General features: G+C 40.4%; 1 protein-coding gene across 1 annotated transcript in view; it reads right to left on the reverse strand.

Annotated features, from left to right (window-relative positions):
• Positions 1-272: 272 nt before the first annotated feature.
• atf6 (activating transcription factor 6) overlaps positions 273-18,620 on the reverse strand; it is a 35,983-nt gene continuing 17,635 nt past the window's right edge. Inside the window, exons 11-16 of the mRNA XM_087835856.1 lie at positions 16,072-16,167; positions 15,882-15,984; positions 14,868-14,938; positions 13,965-14,076; positions 8,809-8,893; positions 273-2,123 (exon numbers count right to left, since the gene is read on the reverse strand). Coding sequence (XP_087691982.1) covers positions 1,927-2,123; positions 8,809-8,893; positions 13,965-14,076; positions 14,868-14,938; positions 15,882-15,984; positions 16,072-16,167 — 664 coding nt within the window. The 3' untranslated portion in view covers positions 273-1,926. The remainder of the gene's footprint in view (positions 2,124-8,808; positions 8,894-13,964; positions 14,077-14,867; positions 14,939-15,881; positions 15,985-16,071; positions 16,168-18,620) is intronic.

The raw sequence follows: 18,620 nt of genomic DNA on the forward strand, positions 1-18,620 counted from the left end.
GCTTGCAAGCATTAATTAAACTCAAATGCTGTGAGGATAGAAGGAAACCAGGCAGGAAAGGACTAAAGAGAAAAGACCATAAATACAGACATGAAACGAATGACTGTTCACACCTGTAATTTAAACCACTGTTACTGGTTGTAAAGTTATTGTGGGAGAAAAGACCCTGGAACAGCTTTTGTACCTGAGGGAAAAAAAATCAAACGTATTCTGTTTAGGGTTTCCCCGAACAGCTCAACAGATATGAACACGCGGCTACAGAAAATCCAGTGTTTATTTTGGTTTCTGCACATACAAAAAATAAAAATAAAAGTTTTTTTATTGTACTTTTTCTTTGCCCCCATATACAGCAGAGATGCAGCAAAAACACTCTTGACCCAAATGTATTTCTGTAAGCAGAAAGGACGACAAGAAACGCACAGCGATACAGAGACGACTTCGCTTTATCGCTATGTACAGGAAGACAAAACAGGTTACTAATTCTGATCACATATTTTTTTTTTATCTACTATTATATGTGATTTATTATATAAGATCTGTCTCTATTCATAGATAGACCAAAAAAAAAAACAAATATAAGAAATTAAAAGCCAGAACAGTACATCCAATGTTCTGCATTAATAGTGCAAATTTTACCCTCAAATTAGCAAAACAGATCATAGACCATCATAATTCTGCACAAAAATGCAACTGTTCTCAAACGCAGTGAATAAAAGCAGGAGCTGTGTGGATGGAGAAGTACTCCAGAGGTTAAACATCAGACCTTTTAGTGTAACTATTAAGTGTTTATGCAACTGAAAAAGGCATTTTTTGCCATTATATCAATTAGGATTTATTGTCTCATAAGTTCGAGTTAGTAAGTTGAAATTTTGATACAGAAAACTGAAACTTGTTGAATGTTTTTTTTAATTCAGTGGCAAAAACGAGCTTTTATAAAATATGACGAAGCTTTTTTTATTGCTCTGGGACAAAATTTCATGATGAATAGAAACTAGTTTTTATGCATAAATAGATTTTCTATCTGCCATTTATTATTTCATATATAAAACATGTTTTTTGGAGTCAACAGGAATAACAAAAAAAGCATTTAAAAACTTCACTACTGAATTTTTCAAAGGAAAATAAAAATGAGGGAATTGGATTAAACCACAGATGTGTGCTGTTACATAATAACAGCAATAAATATGTACAGTAACCAAACCTGTCCATGAATATAGAAACACAGCGAAGACCCGAAAAAATTAACTGGTGAAAATCTTCATCAACAGCAATAGAAACCAGCAGATAACAGAGCAATTAGCCAGATAGGGTTCAAAGATCACTTAACTTCCTGAGTTTGTGCCTCTGTTGCTGCAGATAACTCATCTGCCATGTCTGATACATCACTGATCAGATTTGCTTTATTCAGAGACAGAAAGAAATGATTATAGCACTCCATTTTGTAGCAAACAAACAGGTCATTTTAAATAAAAATGCATTTTTAAAACGTATTTAATGTTTTTTAAACACACACACACACACACAGAGCTTTGGAGCTTGTGCAGAAAAAAGAGCCAACTGAAAGTAAGCTGTAAGGGGTAAAAGTATTTGTGTTATGACGGGGTAACTCAAGGTTCAATGCTCTGCCCCCTGCCGCTAAACAATTACCCTTACATAAAGCATCTGGGGTTACACGGGTAAGTCAGTGTTGCCACACAAGGAGCTAGTCTGCTGCTGCTTGGACCCTGTTACAGTCCAGCTCCAGAAATCAGCCAGAAAGCGGCTGAGCGGTGAGGACAAATCGAGCTTCCTCTGTAACCTCCAATGACTAGTTTCCACATTCATACAAATAAAAATGAGAAAAATGATTAACTGAGGTGTTATCTTGTGCTTCCGTTTATGAGTTTTAATGAGGAGGTGTAAAGAAGGCAGGAGTCGCTGATGATCTTACGCAGACCCCATTAGCACGCCGACAGGAGGCGCAACCTTGTTCTCTGCTGGGGAGTTCTGGTAAAACGTGTCAGTGCGGTTCACCCGGAGCAGAGGCGGGATGCTGGAAGATCTGATGTGGAGGATCCTGGTGTCTGTTACTACACAGTCAATCTGCATCATCACCTCAAAGTCTTTGTCCCTTATGATGCTGTCTGTAAGGCAAGAAAGGGAGAAGAAGGTTGTGAAATAAATCTGCAAATAAAGTTAGCGTACCTTCATTTGTGTGTTTGCTCGAGTGGAGCGAGTGGAAGTGTACCGAGTATTGTTTGAGACATTGACATTAGGTAGGGGGGATAACTGCAGGGAGTTTGGGCGGAGGCTGGGCTACACAGATGGAGTCCAGAGGTGAGTCACACGCTGGATTTCTCCATCGTGGAGATAAACAAAACATCTCTAAACAAGAGCAGGACATGCGAACTGGAAAGAAGAAAAAGTCTGGCGAGAGTGTGGGAGAAAGAAAGAGTGATTGCAGATGATGAGTCAGGATGCTTCTTGCTGGGCTGAGAGACGAAGAGAAAGTTTGGCAAAGCTGAAAAGTCAGAAAGGTTTTGCCGCCGATGAGTCAGGCTGTTGTGTTTGAAGAAACCCGGGGAAAGCAGATGGTGTACAGTGCAGACAACGTTAAATACTGTATGTTTCACAGAGTCATCTGAAAGCTTGACCTACAAACAAGCCATCTGCTTTTATTTTGGGAAACTTGGAAAAAGATACTGGACTTGATACTAGTGGCTCATGGTTTGTGGTATCCAGCAAGATTCTCAGCCTGGAGTGGAAAAAAACACCCTTTAAAGTGGACAAAATGGGAATTAAAACATGTTGAAGGATCGCTTATATATTCACACTAACAAACAACTCAAATAACTTGCGGCTTCTTTTGTGTGGGGGTTGAGATAAAATTGGATCACACCCAATCCAAACAGCCTGCAAAGATCTTTTCAAAAGCTTTGGTCATTTTTCCAGATACCCGTGTAAGCCATCAGCTTCCTAATCTTTCATCAGGACATACATTTGGAGGCAGTGGGAGTTCGTCTGATTGTACAGAGGCTATAAAATAGTTCCTTCTCAAGATGGAAGATTCCACTGATGTTCATATCATTAGACAGCTAGTACCGGTAATTCTGAGCATGACTTCATCTGCTGATAAACCGCAGATTCTGCACCTGCACTGAAACCAGAGCTTTTCCAATAGCTTCAGTGTTTCAGCAGACATCTCTGGAAGTCATTCTCTGCACCTGCATCTCTCAATTTAGGTCTGAAGGAGACTGGAAAAATGAATCATGTATATTACAGCTGGATCAGTTCAAGGTCCTGTGACTCTCAGAGGCTGGACTTATCACAGTGAGTTTACACATTTTTCGCCTTTTACGTTCGGCTTACGCGGCTTTTGCTGCTACACTTGGACTTATGTGACCACTTTCTTGCAGAGTTCAGCTGCTGTTAGCAGCCTGCTAACATGCTGTGTTTACCATTTTAGCTCTATTTGCCAAATAGTGCTCCTGTAAATACAAATACTCACCATTTCAGTCGCACTTTGTTATTCCTTAATGAAATCAATACTTTTTAAGTGTACAGCAATGACCCTGTCATTTCTGGGCTACTGCCTAAATCATTATCCAAACTGAGGACTTCCATGTAACACTCGACTCTGTTTACATCAGTCTTTCACCAGAATGCCAAACTGTGTAACTTCTTTTTAACTAACAGCTTGTGAGGCCTGAACAGTGAAAGAGGAAACACACAAACACACAGCTTTCAAATAGCAAGTCTTTGAAGAGGCTGCCAGATCTGCCATCCTGCTCTGCGTGGTCTCATTTCCTCCTTATACTGGTACCATCTGGATCTGTTTCAGAAACCCTCAGCGTCACAGCGAGCTGGTCTATGCCGATAAAGGCCCGATGTCTGGCAGCGGTGCATCTGAGGAAACCTGAGAGGGCATCTCAGGAGGACGTTGGCTGCCAGGCTGGAACAAACTCTAAGGATATGTTCATGAAGGAAGGCCTTTTGTTTTGTTTACATCAAAAGGAAGCATTATTCATCAGTAAGTATGGTCCCAAACTAAATAATGTGATTTAGGACAATGAAAATAAATGGAGGGTCACATTCACACAAACCATCAGTCCAGTTTTAATGTTCGGCTTTAACCTACGAAACTACAAGCTATCATTCTACAGTAGAATGTAAAAGCCAATTAGAAGCAAAAAAAGTAATGCTCACCATTAGAAATAAAGAATAATACGCTTAGATTTGACTTAGTAACTGCCAGTTGTGAGGGGGAAAACCTGTCTGGTGAGAAGTTGCTAGCAGTAGCTGGAAAATCAATTGCTAAAGCCCCGATCACGGAGGCCTGCAGTCTGTGAGCCCGTGGCCATTGTTGATCACTGGGGAAACGTTTATATTCTCCAACTGGTTTGTGAGTGGTTGCTGGTAGTGCTGTGGTGCTGCTGCAGCGAAATCCTCCTTTTTAACCCGCTAGCAGGTTGCTGCTGTCATTTCCATAGAAAATGCCATTTCTGCCAACAAAGGAGCTTGCAAAGAAAAGCATCTGGACTTCTTTAAGTTACTTGAAGACGTTTCACCTCTCATCCGAGAAGCTTCCAGAAAAACTCAGGAGGGTTTTCTCCAAGCATGACATCCCGGTGCATTTCAGACCCAGCAACACCCTCAGACAAAAACTGGTTCACCCGAAAGACAAAACGCCAAAACACAGACTTAACAATGTGGTGTATGCTGTACAGTGCAGCGAGGAATGCCCAGACCTCTACATCGGAGAGACCAAACAGCCACTTCACAAGCGCATGGCACAACACAGAAGAGCCACCTCCACAGGACAAGACTCAGCTGTCCATCTGCATCTTAAGGTCAAAGGTCACTGTTTCGAGGATGCCAATGTTCACATTTTGGACAGAGAGGACAGATGGTTTGAAAGAGGAGTGAAAGAAGCATCTATGTCCACTGTGAGCGACCATCTTTGAACAGAGGCGGTGGTTTACGACACCAACTCTCTGCCATCTATGATCCAGTTTTGAGTTCCCTTCCCAGACGCCTTAACGCCCACTCACATCCTGGGCCATCTGACCTCAGGAATTCGCATGATAAGGTGGAGCCAGGTTTCACAATGAGCTCACCCGAAACCCTGGCTGATTGGGACTCACACCCAGTTTCACACCTTGGCTCAGGCGATTAGAGGATCATCAGGGGGTCCTTTTGTCCCTCTGTGGGGGGATACTCCCACTAGATTTAAATCTGGGACTCCCCACCATTTGACCTTAGAACTGAAGAAGCTTCTCGTATGAAGGTGAAACATCTTCAAGTAACTTAAAGAAGTCCAGACGCTTTTCCTTGCAAGCTCCTTTGACTACGGTGACCTGGATGACTGAGAACCTTCACAGACATTTCTGCCAACCGTCTGTCTGCATTCAAAGTAAAAAAGCTGCACCTGTCAAAATGCGTTGGCTGCTGTGGGACAGCAAAACCTTTATTTTGAAGGGAAATGTTCTCCATTTCAGAATATTTCAAGTTTTCAAGTTGGGGAATCCACATTTTTCCCTAGCAACCAGAGGTTTCCAGGGGGATCACTGACTGGTCCCTATGACTGAAGCCTTACTGAATTCAACCAACAAGCGGTTAAGATTCATCTGAACCGCAGTGCTCAATGATGGACCAAACAAGTCATTTCTAAAGGCACATAATCACTATAGTCACGGGAGTCTTATTTTTCTGGAGTGGCTTGAGTTAAACATTTGGTTTGGTGAGAGTGAACTCCATTTCTGAGCACTGCTGTTTAGATTAGGGAAGTAGGAAAATCTGACCCTCGAGTCAAACAGCAGTATAGACCTGTACATTGAACCCCCAGTGAAAAGCAGCCTGTTGGCTACAGTGCGCATGTATAATCTCACAGAAGTAAAAATAGACTGCAGTGCGTCTCGTACGTCCATCCACCTGTAAGTGATGTCAACCCTGAAAAATTCCCCTCTTTCAAACACATCGCTTTCAATTGATTGAGCTGCTTTCAAACTCAGAGGATTACTGAATAAACGCACCCCGCAGCCCTTATAAGGAGCCACTGCTGTGGCTGACACGTTTTAGAGAAAATCAAATATGTCTCGGTTAAATAACTCGATGAAGTGTGGACGTTAGATCAAAAACTCCATCTTTAATGTTCAGTTATTGACCAAGACAGACGAAATGATCACTCCAGATTAGCCAAGCCTCTCCATCCCCTCCAGATGAAAACTATTTAGTGACTAGAGAAGGAAGGCATTCTTAAAGCAGAGCAGCAACAGCGAGCTGGAAAGAATTATCTTCCAGTACAGTATTACTCTCCAGTAAGAGGACAGTGTTTCTCCTTCTCTAAGGGTCTCACCAACTAAATATGCATACATTTGCACTTAATCACTTCAAAGGTCCAAACAAGGACAGCATAAATCTAAAATGCTACTTGAAGGCTGCTATCTGTGCAGCACATGGGGCTCCATATCTAAAAGGAAAGAGGACCGTGTGGAGAATTACTGCATCCTTTGCTTTGTCAGCCTTCCCTGTCTTGGTTTTGCATTAGTCCTCACTTTTCAGTCACAAGGCAGGAGCAGTTGTGTTATTTCTGAACATAAAACAGGTGTTAGCCCTCTCCCTAGGAACTACCACATCATCGAGCCAACTTATTACAAGCAAAGACACGAACAGACAGGCATTAACCCGCTGTTTTGAATTTGTAACTCAATTCAAGCGTCCATGACAGATCGTGCAAATTTGAGACCTTTGTTGAGCAATCGAGAATCTTTCCAGACCTGACGTTTCTTTATAAATGCCACCTTTGTTTGGCCATTTCAACAATTAGCTCACAAGCACATCTTGGATTTCACTATTTACTGCTTATTTCAATGGTTTCATTTGACTGACCTGGACCTTAACATTCCTCCCTGACAAGACCAACCGAGAACAATGTTTACCTTCATCTATCTTCACCTAACACCCATCTCACAGTGAGCGGCTCACATTTCACCCACTCACTCCTCCCAGGGTTAGCTGAAACATTAACTAAATTGGATGCTTCTCCACTCACAAGTATGAAGTTAACAGGAAAACAAAAAGGTTCTCAAATAAAAACGACAGTTCAACTGTCAACAACAGTGTGGTGTCTTCCTATTTGCTTACATCAGACATAAACACAGCCCCTCTTGAGCGTGTTTCTCTCTCAGCTCACTTCTACACGTGCTTTGTGAAAATCAGACCACCTGTTACTGAAGCATCTAATGACCTGCCTTTGACAGAACGCACTGATAATCCTGCAGATCTGACAGCCGTGAAGGAACGTCTCGATGACGTCATGGATGTCAAAAACGCGCATGCACCAACTGTCAATAATTTGAGAATATGCACAAGTGCAAGTCTACGCTTTCTGCTGATCCAGTGTTTGTTTTTGAAGGCAGGTGGTGAAAAGAAACGAGCGACTACAAGCTAAACGGGTTGGTGGAAAGCAGCCCCCAGAACGCAACCGAGCGCGCTCTGATTGCCACCCACTTTGTCCACAGCTGTGGACCGCAAGAGCGTTTTCATGAGTAAATTGAGTCAGATGAGCTGTGTCTCTGCTCTCCCATCTGAAGCAGACATGAAATTTGCTTTAAGTTATTTGATTATTAACCCTTTAAGACCTACCATAGAACCAAGTCCGCCAGAGCTTATATTATATTTTTACCTGCTGTGGAGCCATTTTTGGGAGCATTTCAAGTTGCTATACATCAATACAACCATTATAACCCAGATTTTAATAATATGTCTGCATTAAGTGCATAGTAATTACATAAATTGCAAAAAAGTGCAATAAAGTACAAAAAAATTGAAAATCGTTTTTGTTTTTTTAACATATATTTCTAGTTAGAGAAATTTAAGAGGCTTATCCCTCAAAACTGTAAATACAAAAAAGTTGCACAAAATAGTTTCCCACCACAGGAAATTTATTTTAAGTGTCTTCATAGTTTTATTTTTGAAATACACCAATTTTTATATAATGCAGGAAAAAACAAAAATAAATATTATAATGCAAATTTGCAAAAAAACAGCATATGCATCAAAATAAACTATTTCCAGCAGTGCAATATGAGTCCTAAGCATCCCAGAAACGACACAGAAAGTCATAAAGTCAAAGATAACTTTTAAAAACACCAGTATAGGCTCATGAGGCAGGTAATGGCGGACATGCGATAGTTCGCGCTGACATCTATTCCAACGTAGAAAGTGTTACGAACAGCTGATCGGATCGGCAAAGCGTGTTTCTGGAATATTATGTCTTTGTTGCTGCAAGTGCTTTTTATGCAGTTTTTGCAAAGCTATATGTGGAAGGAAACTGTGACCGAGGACAAGCTGATGGCATAAGATGTAAGTACAACTCCTCCGGTTTCATGTGCAAAACAAATTATTGCGCTAGCTCACGTGGTTGCAGAGCTACCGGGATTTAAAAGTAGTTACGCAAAACAGAGCGTGCCCACTCCGACCGGCTTTAAAGGGTTAAATGACAAGTTATTATGTGACTCAGTAACAATGAATGAATTGACCGGTGTACTCTGAGCAAAGTGCTTAGATTTTCAAGTAGGTTTAATCAACTGATGCTCTCCAGGCAAGAAACAAATGTTCTTCACTTATTTCTTTGCTTAACTGTTGTTTAATTTGCTTCTAAACTAAAACCTTGAAAACACAACCTCAGAAGTAAAACACAAACTCTTGTTCTAATAGAATTTCTAACCCTTTTTTTCTGTAAATGTCTTAGGTCACAAGTAATGCTGCCTTTTATCTGTCACATCGCGCTGCACGTCCAAACTGTTGTGTCTGTGCTGCACTTCTTACCGTTTATGTTCATGGCTGGCAACACGACAGACATCTTGGGTGGACTTCCTTTATTGTGGCTGGTGGCAGGAAGTAGGAGATGATCCTGAGAAGAAAGAAGAGAAGGTTGGAAACTGGAGAACGCAACAAACTCAAAGCAAACAAAACATTTGGCTTGTATGTGTTTAATGATAAAGAGGCCTTTTACAATGAGTTTAGAGCCTTTTCTTAAAGAATACACACGATCAGCTTCGGCAGCTTAACGAGGCTTCTGTCATCACGGGCAAGATAATAGGTGGAAGAAGCTGGAAGACGTTACAAGTTGCTCGTATTATTTATCAGAGCGTGAAGCCGTTTGTTCCACAAAATGACTCGAAGCTGAAAATTTTAAAGCTATTAGAACCACTGCTGTGTAAAACTAATCTATATCCAGTGCACATTTTAACAGATGAGTAAAACGAGCAAAGCAAATGAATTAATATTAATAATAATGATAACAAAAACAAAGAAAATGAGGAGATTAAGACAAAACAGAGTCTAAGAATGAAACACGATGACAAAAGATGGTTCTTATTCTTTTCCCAGTTTGTGAGGCAAAAACATATTTGTGAACTCATAGAGGCTGAGAAAACCTAAACAGCTGCATCGACGCCTGCTAAAGACAATATCATGTGACCGGTTTAACGTTAACAACAGTGAACCTCAGCAGGTAACTGTGAGGTTCTGGTGGCTTACCAGCCACCCAGAGACCAAATGTAAACAGTAGGGGTGCAACAATACTCGTATTGATATTGAACCGTTCGATACAGTGCTTTCGGTTCGGTACGCATATGCATGAACAATACAAATTTTTTAATTTATCAACTTTCCTTCTGACGGTGCTGTCTGTATTGAGCGCTCAGTGGATCTGCGCTCGACAGTGCAGCCTAGGCGGAATAGTCGAACACAGATTCACTGAGCGCAGGGTAAGCTAGCAAGACAGAAGCTAAGCTCTCCTTGCAACATGGCAAATTGAACCTCCCCCACCCTCATTCAGATCTGGTGTTTGGAACCATTTTGGTTTTCATGTGACGTATGACCCTGAAGGTAAGCGCGTCATGGACAAAAGTAAAACAGTATGTTGGATGTGCCACGCAATGCTCAATTACATGGGTGGGAACTAGTGTGTTAGCGCAGTTAGCTCGCTAACGTGTTGACGCCGTCCAGCCCCACGCACGGGGCGATCCGTGGTAGCTCGTTAACGGAGATTTGCCGTGTTGTGGCGTTAACGTCATTTCAGATTAACGCTGACAGCACTAGTGGGAACACAACGAATATGACTGCACATTTACTCCGACATCATCCAAGTGCAAAGACAAGTGGAAGCAGACAAAAACAACAAGCACGCATGCTACAAACTTTACCCGAGTCATTTAGACAGCCGTTAGCACATGATTCTCCTTATGGGGACCTGATATGTTTAATATGCTGCTGAGAATATAGCCCAGAAGAAGCGTATAGTAGAGCTTTTATTTTGGAAAGAGACATTTCTCTGTAATAAACTCTCTTTTCCAAAGATGAGTGATTTCTCGATCAGATAGATTTTTTTATGACTTTGTTGTTTTAGCAACATTAAATTTAAAAACTGTACTTTTGAGTTAAAATATATATTTATAATTTAAATAAATGACAAATTAAAAAGGCATGAACATTTTTTTTGTATCAAAAAAATATCGAACCGTGACACCAAAGTATCAAACCGAACCGTGAATTTTGTGTATCGTTGCACCCCTAGTAAGCAGGTTACCGTCATCATATATTGAATGACAGTAAAACTGAGGTTATTGTCTTTGACAGCCATATTCCATTGAACCGACTAACTGTTACCCTTGGCCCACTTGCTAGCTACCTCTCCAACGTTGTAAGAGACCTTGGGGTACTCCTGGATAGCTCTTTCAAATTAGAGAAACAAGTATCTACTGTGGTTAAATCCGGTTTCTATCAGTTACGTCAAATTTCTAAAGTTAAGCCTTTCCTCTCCCCCAAGGACCTTGAAAAGCTTATTCATGCATTCATTACCTCTAGACTGGACTATTGTAACTCCCTCTATTTAGGCCTCCCCCACTCCTCTCTTCACCGGTTGCAATTAGTACAGAACGCTGCTGCACGTCTTTTATCGGGTGCCAGAATGCATGACCATATGACTCCAGTTTTAGCCAAGTTACACTGGGTCCCTGTGAAATTTCGCATTGATTTTAAAATTCTTTTATTCACTTATAAAATCTTAAATAACACTGCCCCTAGCTATCTAATAGATCTTCTTCATCTGTATAACCCTGTAAAAGCACTAAGATCTTCTAATCAGATGCTCTTAATGCAACCTAAGTCTAGGTTGAAAACCAGAGGCGACCGTGCCTTTGCTATTGCAGCTCCTAGATTGTGGAACAGCCTCCCTATTGTCATTCGCTCTTCTGAAACTGTTCAGTCTTTTAAATCTCGTTTAAAGACCCATCTTTTTACTCTGGCTTTGACGTAAGATAGTTTGATTATCATTTGGTTGGTTTCTATGTTTGTCTCGTCTTGCGTTGTATTTGTCTTATTTTATTTTATTTTTATTTATTTATTCTTTTTCTTTTTTTAGTTGTGAAGCACTTTGATCAAAACTGTTGTTTTTAAATGTGCTATATAAATAAATTTTTTGATTTTGATTTGATCATGCTGGGCTTGCAAAACTCTGCATGAGTGACATGAAGGTTGCTAAGGTGACGGTAGACAGGAATATGGGTCCAGGAGATGGATTACAGAAAATAAACAGGATGGGGCAATGACAGTTTCTTTTTCATAACAGTGAATATGAGAATGTGCTTCGTAGTTTCTGTAACGTTTCATCGAAATGGTGCAAAAATTCATAAAGAATTTTGTTTGGGTTAAGTGTATGTTGTGATCTTTGCTCATGGCAACTAAATGTAAGCTGAAAAGGTGAAATTATGTGTTAAAATGACGGCGTGTCTGTGATTGGAGAGTGGAAGGAAAAACAGAAAACACCGGCCACATTACTGCTCCTCATCAGGGGCTTGACAAGTCCGCATGACAGCTGATGCCGCCATAGCGATGGCTGAAAGCTGGCAGTGTTTCCATCACGTTGCCCCAATGCACACTTACATAAAGCCACAGGCGCCACAACAGCATCAGAAGTGACACAGGGCCACACAATGACGGCAGAGTAAGACACGCCTGGACCATTCTTTCTTTAGCTCGCTGAGAGTTGTGTTTTCCATCGTCTTACCTCATTTACTACCTAAATTAAGACACAGGTGGTAACGCATCTGCACAGCCTTAAGCTGCCTTGACCGAAACGTGACCGTTTTGCAACATACTGCATAGAGTGACTTCAACTGCTGGACGGTGCAAGAACAGACCATAATGAAAAAACACTTTTGTCTCAAGGGACAAAATTCAAAAATTTTTGTGACTGGCTTTAAAATATAAACAGTTTAATCCAGAACTTTGGCAGTCTTGTAATAACATCATACCAACTGGAACAAAAAAAAGCAAAAGCATTCCTGCTTTGTCAGACACACACACCCCGAAACCCAGGAAACCAAATACAGGCAAATAAACTGAGCGAGAAAAGCTAACAAGGTCTGTGAGAATTAAAAGAAGGTCACAGTGAACGACTGGCCTGTAACTGAAACACTTTACATGAAGTGTCTATTTATCATTTCGTCCTCGTGTTTTTGTCATATTCATTAAAAACAGTATTTTTGAACGCTATCTCCAGTTGAATAAAATCAAGATAAGATCAGAAAACACACAGAAAAAAGAGGAATGGGCTAAAACGTGGAAAATGCAAGTGTAAGAGAAACACCTGAATAAAGTGCAATTCACCTTTAAAGAGTTCAAAATCTAAGAAACAAATTCCTAAATCTAACAAATCCACTGAAGCGCTTCATTATTGTTATTTTCTTTCTTTTTAATGCCTTTTTTGTAAGGAATGACTGGTTAATCAAACTAAACAGCTGCCCTAAATTTACGTTTGAACTATTCAATTGTTTGTAAAATATCCACAAAGTTTCCTTTTGCCAAAAACCTTGTGAATGAAAGTTAAAAAGAGAGAGAGAGGGAGAGAGATTATTACCTGTAATGTTAATGGTTTCTGACACAAAGTTGTATTTTACTTTTCACTTGGAGAAACCAGACCACCCTCCCCCCCCTGCATCACAAAGCTGCTACAAACTAAAGGCTGGCTACTTGACCTGCAAAGACCGTCACCTCGGGTACACCATTGTTCCCTTTGTCCTTGTCGTCACTATGCCAACCTAAAGCCGAACCTTTGTGTCTCGATCTTTGGATACATATGTCAAAATTCTCACCACCCTGACTAACCCTGAGCTCACCTTCGCCGAGATTATCCAGCAGTCTAGAGCAGGAACATTCTTAGCCTTTCTAGTTAAACTCAGTGCAGCTTAATTAGCACCAACCACAGAAAAAAGGTGTTTTCCAGCTTCAAAAGAGTTTCTGATAGCCAACTTAATAATATCAGTGCTATCACTTTGGAAGCTGCTGTGCGTTTTTTTTGTTCAGTGAGATGGCAAAGAATAAAACTCCTGTGAAACTCAAAGCAAAAAGTTTACCGTGAACCAAACTAATTTCCCTTTTTCCTGGTTAGAATGAAGGGATGAAAGGCAGATATGAATATCATCAAGATAAGACTACAAGCCACATTTAACTATACATTTACATAGTGCTTTGTTCTATGAACTTGCAGGCCAATTTAAAACAAATAAAACCAAACAAGCACGCTTTCCAGAAAACTGGAATGGCCGATGGAAGCCCGTACCGGCACTGGCAAACTCCACACAGAATGGTTTGAGCAGAGCTTCTTGCTGTGAGGTAACAGTAATAACCAGTACCCCCCTGGCAAAAATTAATAAAGATCAAGATAACTGACAGCAAACAATAAACAAATATTGCAAATTGGAAACTGGCCTTTGGTTCAACCTCTCTGCTGAAGAAAAGAGACATTGCACTAAATTTGAACCCCTTGCTTAATTTTGGTTTAATCACAAATCACAATCTGACCAGATTCAAACAGAATGAAATCGGTTTAGTGTTGATGTGTAAAAACTTCCAGCTGCATTTTACTTCATGCGCCTAATTCTCATATTCACCTCAGCTAGAAACAAGTCCAAACTTACCCTACGGAAAGACACGACATAGAAGGTGTCGCCGCGGCGGTTCAGCTCATCGAAGAAGTCGGTGTACGTGTGACGAGGGGCGTAGTACACCTGCAGCTCACTGCCAGGACTCCTGTGGAAGAAACGCAGATAAATATGAAAACACTCGTCAGACAAATATGGTAGCAATAAAACCTACAAACATTCAAGCATGCATACGTGCAATTAACTGCAGATAGCAAATGTAGGATAATCTGTAATATATCTGTCCACTTTCCATATTTCAACTATATGATTTATATCACAGCGTTAGTCCTATTTGATTTCTGCTTGTTCAAACACCATCAACTCAAACAGCAACTACTAAACCATCACAGTGGTCTGTGCCTCAGTATAACAGACTTGCCCAGTAATTTGCTGCTGGAGCACAAAGTAAAGCCTAAAAACTGCAACTTCGCTGTCTCACTGCAGCATTGAGTGCTTCCTCCTATTTTTGGTGTTATGTTTTTTTCATCTGGCCTTACAGAGGTTAACTTCTGAAAGTGATTTTCTTTCATTTTCCTATGAACTCAGATATTTTGTAGCCAGATTTAAAAGCGCCAAAAAGCTATTGACACCATCTGTGTGATCGAAACCGTGCAGCAGAAAAGTTTCTCGTTCATCGCCAAACTTCTAAAGCGGTGTGCAAGGGTCATCCTTTAAAAATCACTGCATCATAAATCGAATATTATAAAACTGTAAAACATAAAAAAAAGGGGACAAATGCCTAAAATGCTCCAGTTTCTATTTAAAGCAACGCTTTGGTCAAATTCTACTAAAACACCAAAACATGGCAGGTTATAACGTCTACAGGTGCATCAACTAATCAACCTTCATTAACAAAATACAAACACCTGAAACTTTCTGTAGCCGGCCTTTACTTACTTTTCCGCAGTAGTTTCTGTGTATTGAACCGTCACAATCTGCCTACCTTCGTCCTCCTTATTTCCTGTTTTCTGTCAGGGAAAAACCAGACAATTAGCTATAATCTGTGCAACCACATCAATGCCCATGAAAGACAGCAGTAAAAATAAACAGTATTGTTATACATAAAAGCAGACTATCCTTTCAAAACTCCTAGAGATCCACACACACGTGTAAGTAAGTAAGTAAAATTTATTTATATAGCGCTTTTCACAGATAAAAATCACAAAGTGCTTTACAACACAGGAAATGGGAATATAAAAACAATATAACAGTAAATAAAACAATGTAAAACAATAAAACTATAAAAACAGCATAAGAAGAAATTAATCAAATGCTTTTCTAAATAAAAATCAAGGTTTTCTGTCAAGGTTTTCTCCTGATAAATTACATCTCGTTCAGAAATTTTACAGCTGTCATGAAGAAATAAAGACTCAGGTGGTGATCCACAGGCACATGTTACATCAGAGTGAGCAGATTTACTGTTCAACTCCAAAGGCCGAATAGGTAAAACAGCTGAATACAGGCAGGCAATAAACACCTCCACCTTTTCTGTTAATATAGATAAGAACAATGTGTGTATATACGAAGTGGGCAGATGGTCGGCTTCAGTAGACCGGACCTGCTGTGACAGATTTTGAAAAAAAAAATGAAAAAATATGGAAAAAAGGAGCAGGGGGCACTAATCCCATAGCTCCCCTCTAAGTGTTATGTTTACTTTCTCAGGGCTGCCGGATTAAAGTCAGCCCAATAAAGAGAAACGAGAGGCAGAAAAAGGGGGTAGGTGTGACTGGAGGTGAAACAGTGGTGAAAGACAGGCTTTGGGTTGCCAAGAGACTTTTAAAGTGGAAAGGCTTGAAATCCAAATGAGGTTTAGTTTGCAATATGTATTGCCAGCAGCAAATATCACGTAAATTTGTGCACGGACCACTACGTGTGTTTTACTGTTTTGCAAAACACGCTGCTGTGACTGACCAGAATCGTCCTGGTGGGTTTGTGGTTGCTGTTATTCTCTCGTCTCGATTTGGTCTGCTGAACTTCGTGACGGTGGACCCAACCCCTCAACTCATGGGCCAGCCTGCCAAATTAACACAGTGCGTCTTTGCATTTTAGCATGAGGGGAAACATATGGACAGTAAGCTGTATATGAAATAAAGCTACTTACTCAATGCACTTGGTCCTGTTGACAGAAGGCTGGCAGGGCGGAGACGGTCTGACAAAGATGGGATCCTTTACCACCATCAGGGCTTTATCTTCAGATCTAAAACAGAATAAAAAGCACAGAGACGTGAAATAACGAAAGAGCCAAAACTTTGCGCAGCCACTAAGATACTCAAAAATCTACGTCAACCTGCTAAAAATATTGTGTATAAAGAGCAACAACTAATACGGCTGCATGCAGTTCACAGCAGGCAAAGTACCCATGGTGGAATAAGTAACCAAGGTTATTATCGTTAACGAAAACTAACGAAATAACGAAAACTAGAAGTGAAAAAACATTTTCGTTAACGGAAATAAAAATAAAAACAAAAAAAGGAAAACTAACTAAAACTATAATGAGTGTTCACAAAACTAACTAAAATTAACTGAATTTATAGCAAAAATGTGTTTAGTTTTCATTGATGTGTGCGTGTCATACAATAGTCAAGGGTGAAAATGAAGATTAGTTTCCAGATTTTTTTCTTGCTGTGTCTCATTATGCCAGCAGGTGGCAGCACGTTAGTCGAGTTGTCTGTGTCGCTGCTCCGTCCACGCGCAGAATCATGTCAGGAAAAGTCGGGAGCCAGAGTCCAATTTGGGATTACTTTGAATATGACTGTGTTTTGGATAAAGCAAGTGTCTTGTAGTGGAAAGAGACAAATTATGAGGGACATTTCTAAAGGGAAAAAAATCCCACAAACCTTAAAGTGCACTTGAAAAGCTCACACAAGAAGGCTAACCTAGCTTACCTTGAGAAGGTAAGGGAGCACACTCAACCCTCATCCCCAGAAAACAGAAGCTAACCCCAGGCAAGGCAGCGTGATGCATCCCGAGACAACAGGACGGGGATATCTACACAACTGTGTGAGTCAATTGCCTTCAAAAAGTTTATCAATTCACTTGAACCAAAATGAACACCCGGTGCTGCGAGAGTTAATAGTGTCATTGGGGCCAAGATATACATTTTATAGTTGCCTGGTATCAATGGTTGTTCATCTGCCTTTATTTATTTATTTAAAGAACCCATAGGTGGGAATGTGAGTTGTCTGTCTCTGCGTGTTAGCCCTGCGACAGACAGGCGACCTGTCCAGGGTGCAGTATGGTAGCTGGAATAGCAACACACCCAAGGATAAGCAGAATGACTGATATGATGAAACTGGGATTTTGTTACACTTAATTATTGCAAACACAACTAAAACTATAACTGAAACTAATCAAAACTAAACTGAAACTAAGGATTTTCAAAAAAATAAAAACTAAACTAAACTAGCAAACAATTGGTAAAAACTAATTAAAACTGATATAAAATTGAAAATCTGAAGTCAAAACTAAATAAAAATAAAAACTAATGAAAATTGCAAAACTATTAAAACCCTGTAAGTAACAGAGAACAAAGTGGCACCAAATTGGAATTCATCATGGCTTTAATGTGGTGATAATTACAATAGAAACGAATAAAAAAAACGTTGGTTCTTTTTGCTCAACATGTGCAGAGGTGGCAGTGATCCAATCGCTGAATGCATGCATGAAGACATATACTTGCATCAAAGGGTCGAGTGCAGCGACGCATGCTGCTGTAAATCCTGCGCACGATTACCATAAACATGCTACAGAGTTCAGCATTGCCACCCAAATGGTCACATATAGTCTGACTCTGAACACAGACATATGAAAACAATCAAACGAACCACATTTAAGTTCAAAAGATTAGCACCACGCAGCACCTCCTGACTTTACTCTGCAGATTTTACTCCCTGACTCTGGTTAGAGAGTTACAGCGAGTGAATGATTATATTGCTCGAGGTGCTGATGTAGACGACCCAAAGAAAGTGCCCACCTGTGCGGGGCTTGTTAAGAAAAATGTAAGTCAGCGACGTAATCCCTCCCCTGGGCCTCACCAATGTGAGCCAATTTGTTGACTATGCCTCATTTTCCCGTCTCTTAATGTCCTGGAAATGGTTCCATGAGACAACATGTCAGACCAAAGAGGCCTGATAGTAAGTTTAAAAGAGGGGCCCATTTTAACCTTCAAGCACACGAGCAGCTTCCTGTTCAGTGGGACCCTAAGATTAGATCGCAATCATTCGTCTCACTGCTGGGTTTGGTGCTGTCACCCCTTTTGCAAAGGCTAATGTGTTCCTTCCTGCCTGCACTGTGTTTAATGCTGCTGAGAAACTTGATACGACACAAGAACAGTCTGCATTAACATGTGACAAAGCCTTGGCAGAGATCTAACACACAACGCAGGATGCCTTGGAGGCGTTAGATGTTTGACCACCTTGCAAAACATAATTTTCGTGACATGGGGAGTCAGGTATGGTACCAAACAGGAATGTTATTCATGCAATTTACAAAAGTAATTGCAGGATCTGGAGTGCATTTAGAAAAAACAAAGAATATATACATAAGCACATAGAAAAATAAACTATTAACAACATACAGCTTTCTGTCAAACAAGAACTGACCCCAATTTCTCACCTTGCAATTCAAAGCGCAACTACTAGACTACAGCAA

This window comes from Neolamprologus brichardi, chromosome 23, assembly GCF_056152115.1.
Source record: "Neolamprologus brichardi isolate AB-2024 chromosome 23, ASM5615211v1, whole genome shotgun sequence".
Taxonomy (NCBI): Eukaryota; Metazoa; Chordata; class Actinopteri; order Cichliformes; family Cichlidae; genus Neolamprologus; species Neolamprologus brichardi.